The following is a 12,026-nucleotide window of genomic DNA, read 5'->3' on the forward strand; positions in this document are numbered from 1 at the left end:
CACAAAAAGTTCTGCTGCCCTGGGAGCAGGTTTCCAGATGAGTAGCTCTTTTCAATGAGGATGTCACTTCTCATAAGAGGACTGGAAGGCAAACGACTTTTGGGCACAAGGATAGTTGCCAAAGCTGTGAGGAAGTTCCCTGTTGGAGAGCTGGTGTGAAAAAGGGGTTCTGGGCTCCAGAGCAAGTGCAAAAGCATCCAACTGCTGCAAAAGGACAGCTGAGAATTTATTTGAGGGGCTTGCTGACTGCCACTCTTCCAAACATCACCCAGCTGGAGTTGCATTTTATTGTATTTTATCTTAACAAAGTCCATCTGACAAACCTGGTGGCCTTCTGAGAACAGGTCACAAGATGAGCAGATGAGAGGGGAGCAACTGTGTGCATCCAGAGGGACCTGGGCAGGCTGCAGAGGTGGGCACAAGCCAAGCTCAGGAGCTTCAACAAGACCAAGGGCAAGGTCCTGCAGCTGGGTCGGGGCAATGCCAAGCACCAATGCAGGCTGGGCAGTGAGGGGCTGGAGAGCAGCCCTGGGGAGAGGGACTTGGGGGTGCTGCTGGAGGAGAAGCTCCACAGGAGCCAGCAGTGTGCACTTACAGCCCAGAGAGCAAGCAGAGCCTGGGCTGCAGCAGCAGCAGTGTGGCCAGCAGGGCCAGGGAGGGGATTCTGCCCCTCTGCTCTGCTCTGCTGAGACCCCACCTGGAGTACTGCATCCAGTTCTGGAGCCCCTGAGACAAGAGGGCTGTGGAGATGCTGGAGAGTGTCCAGAGCAGGGCCAGGAGGATGCTCAGAGGCTGCAGCAGCTCTGCTGTGAGCACAGACTGAAAGAGTTGGGGCTGTGCAGGCTGGAGCAGAGGAGGCTCCCAGGGGACCTTCTTGTGGCCTTCCAGCATCTGAAGGGGGCTACAGAAAAGCTGAGGAGGGACTTTTGAGGCTGTGAGGAAGTGTCAGGAGTGGGGGGGATGGAGCAGAGCTGGAGGTGGGGAGAGTGAGGCTGGAGGTGAGGAGGAAGTTGTTGAGCAGGAGAGTGGTGAGAGGCTGGAATGGGTTGCCCAGGGAGGGGGTTGAGGCCCCATGGCTGGAGGTGTTTGAGGCCAGGCTGGCTGAGGCTGTGTGCAGCCTGCTCTAGGGTAGGTGTCCCTGGGCATGGCAGGGGGGTTGGCACTGGCTGCTCCTTGTGCTCCCTTCCAGCCCTGACTGGTTCTGTGATGCTATGACTTTTATCCTGTGCCCACCAACGTTCTGGGTGATCTATGAAAGGGGCCTCTGAGTGAACAGCTGAGGGCAGGCCTGTTTCTGCCCCCTGCCCTTGGCAGAAGGGTGGTACTCAGCACTCAGCAGCAGGCACAAGTGAGCTCATGCACAGCCTTGTCTCCAGACAGGTGTTTCTCCAGTGGAGCCCAGTTGGCCTGGCCCACTGGTGCTGCCTGGCATGGCCTCTGGGTACACTTTTCCACCAAGCATTTGCCTCACTCAGTGCACAAGGCAGAGTGCTGGAGTGGGATTGGGTTGGACAATAAGAGACGTGAGTGACTTGGGGTATCTGAGCTCAGAAGATGCCACTGCAGTCTGGGGAGCATTCTTGGTAGCTTTATTGACAGGATGCTAAGTGTTGGAAGGGACCTCTGGGGATCTCCCAGTCCAACCCCTCTGCCAGGGCAGGAGCATGGAGTCTAACACAGGTCACACAGGAACACATCCAGACAGGGCTCCAGAGGAGGAGACTTCACAGCCTCTCTGGGCAGCCTGTGCCAGGGCTCTGGGACCCTTACACTCAAGAAGTTCTTCCTCATGCTGAGCTGCAGCTTCCTGTGCTGCAGTTTCCATCCCTTGCCCCTTGTGCTGTGCCAGGGCACAAGTGAGCAGAGGCTGTCCCTGACCCCCAGCCCTCAGCTCTTGATAGACATTGCCCAGATCCCCTCTCAGCCTTCTCCTCTGCAGACTAAGCAGCCCCAGGGCTCTCAGCCTCTCCTCCTCAGGCAGTGCTCCAGACCCTTCAGCATCCTTGCAGCCTTTCTCCTCTCCAGACTTGAGGTCTGTGTAAACCATTCCCACTGTGCTTCCCCAGAGCCGTGTCCAGAGGACAGCCTGATGGCTGGGAGCAGCTCCTGAGGAGACACAGCCCCCAGGTGCACACAGGAGCTGCAGGAGGATCTCTGAAGTCTGACAGCTTCTCAATCCCCACAGGGCTCACAGAGCAGAGATGTTCAAGTCTCTCAGTCACCCTTGCAGCTCTCCATTGGACTCCCTCCAGTGCAGCCCTGTCTCTCTTGAGCTGGGGAACCCAAAACTGGGCACAGTGCTGCAGATGGGGCTGAGGGATGTCCACTCTACTGTTTCTCCTGCAGGGGCTGTTGCAAAAACAAGGCTGCTGAGACTGCAGATTTCAGGGAAGCTGTGAGTGGTCTCCTGGCCAAGTCGAGTGGCACTGTGCCCGCCAGGGCTTTCCTCTCTGATGCAGCCAGAGAGTTTCTGTGCTGTGCTGAGTGAGTCCAAGGGCCAAGGCCACTCATTACACCCTGCAAATGCTGAGGTTTTACTTGCAGAAGTGCTGAGCAGTCCCAGCTGCAGCTGATGTCACTGGGAGCTGTGCTTTGGGCATGCAAACCCTGCTTCATGCCAAGTTCCCCCTGAACCTGTCTGCATTCTCCAGCACTCAGACAACAGTCTTGAGGTGCGAGGGTCCCCCTGAACCTGTCTGCATTCTCCAGCACTTAGACAGCAGATCTGAGATGTGAGGGTCCCACTGAACCTGTCTGCATTCTCCAGCACTTAGACAGCAGATCTGAGATGTGAGGGTCCCCCTGAACCTGTCTGCATTCTCCAGCACTCAGACAGCAGATCTGAGATGTGAGGGTCCCACTGAACCTGTCTGCATTCTCCAGCACTCAGACAGCAGATCTGAGATGTGAGGGTCCCCCTGAACCAGTCTGCATTCTCCAGCACTCAGACAACAGTCTTGAGGTGCAAGGGTCCCCCTGAACCAGTCTGCATTCTCCAGCACTCATACAACAGGCCTGAGATGTGAGGGTCCCCCTGAGCCTGTTTGCATTCTCCAGCACTCAGACAACAGGCTTGAGATGTGAGGGTCCCCCTGAACCAGTCTGCATTCTCCAGCACTCAGACAACAGGCCTGAGGTGCGAGGGTCCCCCTGAACCAGTCTGCATTCTCCAGCACTCAGACAACAGGCCTGAGGTGTGAGGGTCTCCCTGAGCCAGTCTGCATTCTCCAGCACTCAGACAGCAGATCTGAGATGTGAGGGGAGGGTCCCCCTGAACCTGTCTGCATTCTCCAGCACTCAGACAGCAGATCTGAGATGTGAGGGTCCCCCTGAACCTGTCTGCATTCTCCAGCACTCAGACAACAGGTCTGAGATGTGAGGGTCCCCCTGAACCAGTCTGCATTCTCCAGCACTCAGACAACAGATCTGAGATGTGAGGGTCCCCCTGAACCAGTCTGCATTCTCCAGCACTCAGCAGATCTGAGATGTGAGGGTCCCCCTGAACCTGTCTGCATTCTCCAGCACTTAGACAACAGATCTGAGACGTGAGGGTCCCCCTGAACCTGTCTGCATTCTCCAGCACTCAGACAGCAGATCTGAGATGTGAGGGTCCCCCTGAACCAGTCTGCATTCTCCAGCACTCAGACAACAGGTCTGAGATGTGAGGGTCCCCCTGAACCAGTCTGCATTCTCCAGCACTCAGACAACAGATCTGAGATGTGAGGGTCCCCCTGAACCAGTCTGCATTCTCCAGCACTCAGACAACAGGTCTGAGATGTGAGGGTCCCCCTGAACCAGTCTGCATTCTCCAGCACTCAGACAGCAGATCTGAGGTGTGAGGGTCCCGCTGAACCAGTCTGCATTCTCCAGCACTCAGACAGCAGATCTGAGGTGCGAGGGTCCCCCTGAACCCGTCTGCGCTTTGCCTTTGCAGCGAACCCTTGCAGCAGCAAGCGCCTGGACCTGGTCTTCATCATCGACAGCTCCCGCAGCGTGCGGCCGCACGACTTCGAGCAGGTGAAGGAGTTCCTCGTGAGCATGCTGCGGTTCCTGGACGTGCGTCCCGACGCCACCCGCGTGGCGCTGCTGCAGTACGGCAGCACCGTCAAGCAGGAGTTCGCCCTGAAGACCTTCAGCAGGAAGCAGGACCTGGAGCGGGCGGTGAGGCGGATGGTGCGCCTGGCGACGGGCACCATGACGGGCCTGGCGCTGCAGTACGCGCTCAGCATCGCCTTCGCGGAGGCGGAGGGGGCCCGGCCGCGGGCGCAGCACGTGCCGCGCGTCATCATGATCGTGACGGACGGACGGCCCCAGGACCCCGTGGCGGAGGTGGCCGCCAGGGCGCGCAACGCGGGGGTGCTGATCTTCGCCATCGGGGTGGGGAGCGTGGATCTGAACACGCTGCGGGCCATCGGCAGCGAGCCGCACGAGGAGCACGTCTTCCTGGTGGCCAACTTCAGCCAGATCGAGAGCCTCACCTCCGCCTTCCAGGCCAGGCTCTGCGGTAAGCAGCTGGTGTGCGGGTGCCAGGGCGCAGGGGGAGGTTCAGCGAGGATCACAGCGTCACAGAGTCCAGCAGGCTGGAAGAGAGCTCCAAGCTCAGCCAGCCCAGCCCAGCACCCAGCCCTGCCCGCTCGGCTAGCTGAGGGGCTTCTTTCCTTGAGAAGATGCAAAACCGAACAACCAAACAAAGGTCAACCCAATCTGGGCTGTTTCCTGGTTCTTACTTGGTTTAGCAGCTAAGCCAAGGCAAGAGAACCATAGAATCCAGCAGGCTGGAAGAGAGCTCCAAGCTCAGCCAGCCCAACCTAGCACCCAGCCCTGCCCAACCAACCAGACCATGGCACTAAGTGCCCCAGCCAGGCTTGGCAAGAACACCTCCAGCCACAGCCACTCCACCACCTCCCTGGGCAGCCCATTCCAATGCCAATCACTCTCTCTGCCAGCAACTTCCTCCTCACATCCACCCTAGACCTGCCCTGGCACAGCTCCAGACTGTGTCCCCTTCTTCTGTTGCTGGGTGCCTGGCAGCAGAGCCCAACCCCACCTGGCTACAGCCTCCCTGCAGGCAGCTGCAGGCAGCAATGAGCTCTGCCCTGAGCCTCCTCTGCTGCAGGCTGCACCCCCCCAGCTCCCTCAGCCTCTCCTCACAGGGCTGTGCTCCAGGCCCCTCCCCAGCCTTGCTGCCCTTCTCCAAACACCTTCCAGCACCTCAACATCTCTCTGCAATGGAGGAGCCCAGAACTGGACACAGCACTCCAGGGGTGGCCTGAGCAGTGCTGAGCACAGGGGCAGAAGAACCTCCCTGGTCCTGCTGCCCACACTGCTCCTGAGCCAGCCCAGGATGCCAGTGGCTCTCTTGGAATTATGCATGATGATTGTTGCAGAATCACAGAATGAGCTGGGCTGAAAGATGACCTCTAAAGGTCACCCAGCTCAACCCCCCCCTCAGTCAGCAGGGACACTCTCCAGTATATCAGATGCCCAGCTCTGTGCCTCTCACTTCATGTGGAACTTCAGCAAACTGCTGGAAAGTGTCCAGCACAGAGCCACAAAGCTGCTGCAGGCAGTGGAACATCTCCTGTGAGGCCAGGCTGAGGGAGCTGGGGCTGGGAGCTGGCAGCAGAGGAGCCTGAGGGCTGCCCCCAGTGCTGCTGATCAAGATGTGCAGGGCAGTGTCAGGAGGATGCAGCCAGGCTCTGCTCAGGGCTGGCCAAGGGCAGGACAACTTGGTTGATTCTATGATTCTGATTCCTTCTGTCAAGGGGCACTGAGTGCCAGCTGGAGCAGAGCCACAGAAACAGGAGGGGAAACTTCTCTGTGAGGGTGGCAGAGCCCTGGAGCAGGCTGCCCAGAGAGGTTGTGGAGTCTCCTCTGGAGCCTTTCCAACCCCACCTGGATGTGCTCCTGTGTGAGCTGCCCTGGGTGATGCTGCTGTGGCAGGGGGGGGTTGAACTGGATGAGCTTTCCAGGTCCCTTCCAACTCTTACCCTTCTGTGGTTGTTTTTTGATTACTTAAACAAAAAAAAAAGGAGATTATTATTTATCCATCCTAATCCATCCTAAATTATACTTAATATAATTTTCCTTTGGAGTGGTCGTTGGGGTTTTGGTTTTTTTTTGGTCCTGAGATGTAATTATGAAAGATTTTCATAGAGATTTGGCACTGAGCTGAGGCATTTTCAGCAGAGCCCAGCAAAAAACAAAGAATGCATGGGGAGACTGAATGCTCACTCCTCTTTGGGGCTGCTCCTGCCAGAAGAGAACTGAGCCTTTATTGTCAGGGGGATCTGGAGAATTTTCCTTCCTTGGCCTTTTCCACAACTGTTTCAAAGAGCACCAAGGCTCCAGCTGAACTGCATCAGCACCAACCCCAGCACAGACATCCACCAGATAATGGATTGGTTCCTGTTTATTCCTTGCTGTGTGATTAGCTGGCCCAGGAAGATCCATTTCACATCAAGAAAGAGTAAACTGAAACTGGGCTTGAGAGTTCCAGCAGGAGGAGCAGCAAAGGCTTCAAAACTTCACCTTACTGCATTTTGGTCACTGAGTTTCAGAAGCAAATCCATCACAAGTGCCAGGCACTTGGGGTGTTTGGTTTGGTTTTCTAACTGAACTCTTTTTGCCACTCAGCTTTAGAATCAAATCCATCACAAGTGCCAGGTCCTTGGGGTGTTTGGTTTGTGTTCTGGCTCAACCCTTTTTTATCACTGAGCTCCAGAATCAAATCCATCACAAGTGCCAGGTCCTTGGGGTGTTTGGTTTGTGTTCTGGCTGAACCTTTTTTATCACTGAGCTCCAGAATCAAATCCATCACAAGTGCCAGGTCCTTGGGGTGTTTGGTTTGTGTTCTGGCTCAACCCTTTTTGTCACTGGGCTTTAGAATCAACTCCATTACAAGTGCCAGGTACTTGGGGTGTTTTAGTTAGGTTTGGTTTCTGACCGAACAGGGTCCTGTAAATACACTGGAGTTGTACAGCTCAATTTTAATCCAAATAGATGTGATCACAGAATCACAGAATCAACCAGCATGGAAGAGGCCTCCAAGCTCAGCCAGCCCAACCTAGCACCCAGCCCTGCCCAACCAACCAGACCATGGCACTAAGTGCCCCAGCCAGGCTTGGCTGCAACACCTCCAGCCACAGCCACTCCACCACCTCCCTGGGCAGCCCATTCCAGTGCCAATCTCTCTCTCTGCCAGCAACTTCCTAACAACATCCAGCCTAGACCTGCCCTGGCACAGCTCCAGGCTGTGTCCCCTTCTTCTGGTGCTACTTGCCTGGCAGCAGAGCCCAACCCCACCTGGCTACAGCCTCCCTGCAGGCAGCTGCAGGCAGCAATGAGCTCTGCCCTGAGCCTCCTCTGCTGCAGGCTGCACCCCCCCAGCTCCCTCAGCCTCTCCTCACAGGGCTGTGCTCCAGGCCCCTCCCCAGCCTTGCTGCCCTTCTCCAAACACCTTCCAGCACCTCAACATCTCTCTGCAATGGAGGAGCCCAGAACTGGACACAGCACTGCAGGGGTGTCCTGAGCAGTGCTGAGCACAGGGGCACAAGAACCTCCCTTGTCCTGCTGCCCACACTGCTCCTGAGCCAGCCCAGGATGCCATTGGCTCTGCTGCCCACCTGGGCACTGCTGCCTCCTCTGCAACTCCTCTCTGCCAGCACCCCCAGCTCCCTCTCTGCCTGCCTGCTCTCAGCCACTCTGGCCCCAGCCTGTAGTGCTGCTTGGGGTTGTTGTGGCCAAAGTGCAGAACCCTGCCCTTGGCCTTGTTCAGTCTCATCCCCTTGGCCTCTGCCCACCCATCCAGCCTGGCCAGGTCCCTCTGCAGGGCTCTCCTCCTCTCCAGCAGCTCCACAGCTGCTCCTAGCTTGGTGCCATCTGCAAACTTACTGCTGCTGGACTCAATCCCCTGCTCCAGATCATCAATAAAGACATTGAACAGGGCTGTGCCCAGCACTGATCCCTGGGGCACACCACCAGTGACACCACTGGCTGTGGCACTATTCACCACCACTCTTTGGGCCCAGCCCTCCAGTCTCCCCTGAAGTCAAACAAGGACTCTGTGGCACAGAGATAAATCAAACTCTCTAGAATCAGAGAATATGTCTGTTGGAGGAGACCTTCCAGATCACCCAGGTCAACTTTTCACCAAGCACTGAAGAGTCAACACTAAATCATGTCCCTAAGTGCCAAGCCCCAGAAATTGAATGTTCTCTAGAGCAGTTTGCACTTAAATCCCACTCACTGTCTCAGTTTGGATGTGGTAAGGCTGTTTCATTGCTTGCTGGCACCACCATGTAATCACTGCTGCGTTCAGCTCTCTGTTCCACGTGTAATTTCATGCCACCAGAGTCAGCCAGACAGAGCAGCTCCCCAGCAGCCAGCAGTGCCCTCATGCAGCCCAGCAGGCAGCTGTGTGCTGGCTGCAGCCACAGCAGTGTGGGCAGCAGGGCAGGAGAGGGCATTCTGCCCCTGGGCTCTGCTCAGACCTCACCTCCAATGCTGCCTCCAGTTCTGGTGTTCCCAGCAGAAGAAGGACTGGAGTGAGGCCAGAGGAGGCCACAAAGATGCTGCCAGGGCTGGAGCAGCTCTGCTGTGAGCACAGGCTGAGGGAGCTGGGGGGGTGCAGCCTGCAGAGGAGAAGGCTCCAGGGGCAGCTCAGAGCTGCTGCCAGAGCCTGAAGGGATCCTGCAGGAAGGCTGCAGAGGAACTTCTCCTGAGGGTGTCCAGAACCAGGCCAAGGGGGAATGGTTTGAAGCTGAGGCAGAGCAGGGTTAGACTGGAGCTGAGGAAGAAGTTCTTCAGTGAGAGGTTGGAACAGGCTGCCCAGGGAGGCTGTGGCTGCCTCCTGCCTGGGGGTGCCCAAGGCCAGGTTGGATGAGACCTTGAGCAGCTGAGTCTAGCTGAGAGGTGTCCCTGCCTGTGGCAGGGAGACAGGACTAGGTGATCTCTGAGGTCCCTTCCATCCTGATCCACTCTAGGATCCTATGGCTCAGTTCCTAATTTGAGGAAGGAATGCTGTAAGTTTCCCTTTTTCTCACTGCTGTCCACACTGAACATGAAACTTCCAAACCAATTCCCCAAAGTGTGCTCCTTGTTATGTTTCCTGGCTTAATTCTGTGGGCACAAGTGAGTAAGGCCAGCAGTGGGTAACCTCTTCCCTTTGTCTCTTTCAGTGCCCCACATGTGCAGTGTCGTCGAGCATGGCTGTGACCACTTCTGCATTAACACTCCTGGCTCCTACAGCTGCAGCTGCAAGCAAGGATACATCCTGAATGCTGACCACAAGACCTGCAGCAGTAGGTTCTCCTTCTGGCTTTCTTCATGCTCCCAAAGAGTGCTTTTTGCTGGGCTCAGAGGGAGGGACAGAGCTTGGCATTTCATTAGTGGTAAACTACAACAGAAGGAGGAGACACAGCCCTGTGAGAGGCTGAGGGAGCTGGGGGGGGTGCAGCCTGCAGCAGAGGAGGCTCAGGGCAGAGCTCATTGCTGCCTGCAGCTGCCTGCAGGGAGGCTGTAGCCAGGTGGGGTTGAACTCTGCTGCCAGGCAGCCAGCACCAGAAGAAGGGGACACAGCCTCAAGTTGTGCCAGGGCAGGTCTAGGCTGGATGTGAGGAGGAAGTTGCTGGCAGAGAGAGTGATTGGCATTGGAATGGGCTGCCCAGGGAGGTGGTGGAGTGGCCGTGGCTGGAGGTGTTGCAGCCAAGCCTGGCTGGGGCACTTAGTGCCATGGTCTGGTTGGTTGGGCAGGGCTGGGTGCTAGGTTGGGCTGGCTGAGCTGTGATGGACAAAGCTGCCAGGGCAGCAGAGAGCTCCAGATGTTTTGGCTACAGTGTCTTGGTAAATGTTTTGATAAACTTGATCATAGGAAGTTCCATCTAAATTTGAGAAGGAACTTCTTTACTTTGAGGGTGGCAGAGTCCCAGAGCAAGCTGCCCAGAGAGGTTGTGGAGTCTCCTTTCCTGGAGCCTTTCAAGACCTGTCTGGATGTGTTCCTGTGGGACCTGTCCTGGATGATCCTGGGGAGGTTGGACTGGATGATCTCTGAAGGTTCCTTCCACAATCTCACAAGATGTTAGAGGTTGGAAGGGACCCAAAGAGATCACTGAATCCAAACCTCCTGCCAGTGCAGGATCGGACAATCTAGCTCAGGTCACACAGGAACACATCCAAAAGGATCTGCACAGGCTGCGGAGCTGTGCCCAGGCCAACCTCAGGGCATTCAACAGGGCCAAGTGTAAGGTCCTGCACCTGGGTCAGAGCAATGCCAGGCTGGGTGAGGAATGGCTGAGAGCAGCCCTGAGGAACAGCCCCTGGGGGTCTGGGCTGATGCAAAGCTCCACAGGAGGCTGCAGGGTGAGTGCAGCCCAGACACAACCCTGTGCTGGGCTACAGCCAGAGCAGTGTGGGCACAGGGCAAGGGAGGGGATTGTGCCCCTTGGCTCTGCTCTCCTCACACCCCACCTGCAGCCCTGGGGGCAGGTCTGCAGCCCCCAGCACAAGCAGCACAGGGAAGTGTTGGAGGCAGTGCAGAGGAGGCCACCAAGATGCTGAGAGGGCTGCAGCAGCTCTGCTGTGAGGCCAGGCTGAGAGAGTTGGGGCTGTGCAGGCTGGAGAGGAGAAGGCTTGGAGGAGCCCTTGGAGTGGCCTTGCAGGATCTGCAGGGGGCTGCAGGAGGGCTGGGGAGGGACTATGGACAAGGTCTGGGAATGCCAGGAGGAGGAGGAATGGGTTTGAAGTGTCAGAGGGGAGATGGAAAGTGGATGTGAGGAAGAAGTTGTTTGCAGTGAGGGTGGTGAGACACTGGCACAGGTTGAGGGTGGTGAGACACTGGCACAGGTTGCCCAGGGAGGTTGTGGAGCACAGAAGCACCCAATGTGATCAAGGAACACCCTGGATTGTTCAAGGCCAGGTTGGATGGGGCTTTGAGTGACCTGTTCTAGTGGGAAGTGTCCCTGCCTATGGCAGTGGGTTGGAACTGGCTGAGCTCTGTGGTCCCTTCCAAATGAAGCCATTCTATGCCTGTGTCTCAAAGCTCACCAAACAAGGAGCAGGATTCATGAGGAAAGGGGGAGCAAGCCTGCACTAAGTGACCTAAGGGCAACAGAATCCCCTCCCAGTCTGTGCCCATTTCAGTTACCTCCATTACCTCCTGCTGGTTCAGAAGTGCACAGAGATGAAGTGTTCCTCATGCGACCTCTGAGTAAAAGAGGTCTCCATCGTGTTTATGTTTAGTGCACTCCATAATAGACACGAACCAGATGTGTTTAGCTAAAGCTTGGATGTATTTGTCAGCTCTGCCCTGGGCAGATCATGACCTCACATATATACCTTAACACTTTCCACATCAAACAGTGCAGAGAAGTTGAGTGGCATCTGCCTCAGGTTATCCTCTCTCCATTTGTCTGCCCTCTTCCAGGCTGACAGTGAACATTGAGGCTCTGTTCACTCCTTAAAAGGACCTAACCAAACGGCTGCCATCAGCACTCCTGTGGCAGCCTTGCTGCAGGCTGGGAAAGGCTGCAGCTGGGGTTTGGCTAAGTGGTTGCTTTAGTCCTTCATCCAGAGCACTGCCAGATTAGTTCAGGAGAAGAAAAATGATGTCTTACTGTGGAGGAGAAAAGGTTTCCCTGTGGTTAGCATAAGGAAAAGGTATAGGAAAAAATGAGGTTAAAAAAAGGGGGAAAAAAGGGGGAAAAAAGGGGAAAAAGGGAAAAAAAGGGAAAAAACGAAAAAAAGGGGGAAAAGGGGAAAAGGGGAAAAAAGGGAAAAAGGGGAAAAAAGGGAAAAAAGGGAAAGAAAGGGAAAAAGGGGTAAAAAAGGGAAAAAAGGGGGAAAATAAAAAAAAGGGAGAGAAAAAAAGGGAGAAAAAAGGGGGAAAGGGGAAAAAAGGGGAAAAGGGAAAAAAGTGTAAAAAAGGGAAAAAAGGAAAAAAAAGGGAAAGAAAGGGGAAAAGGGGGGGGGGAAGAGAAAAAGGGGGAAAAAAGGGAAAAAAGGGGGAAAAGGAAAAAAAAGGGAGAAAA

General features: G+C 55.7%; 1 protein-coding gene across 8 annotated transcripts in view; it reads left to right on the plus strand.

Moving 5' to 3' along the window:
• Positions 1 to 12,026, plus strand: part of MATN2 (matrilin 2) — an 81,544-nt gene that overhangs the window by 14,113 nt on the left and 55,405 nt on the right. For all 8 annotated transcript variants that reach the window (XM_064154753.1, XM_064154754.1, XM_064154747.1 and 5 more), the window contains exons 3-4: positions 3,935 to 4,504; positions 9,180 to 9,302. In XM_064154753.1, the coding sequence (XP_064010823.1) occupies positions 3,935 to 4,504; positions 9,180 to 9,302 (693 nt within the window). The remainder of the gene's footprint in view (positions 1 to 3,934; positions 4,505 to 9,179; positions 9,303 to 12,026) is intronic.

Source organism: Pogoniulus pusillus, chromosome 14 (assembly GCF_015220805.1).
Source record: "Pogoniulus pusillus isolate bPogPus1 chromosome 14, bPogPus1.pri, whole genome shotgun sequence".
In the NCBI taxonomy this organism is placed as follows: Eukaryota; Metazoa; Chordata; class Aves; order Piciformes; family Lybiidae; genus Pogoniulus; species Pogoniulus pusillus.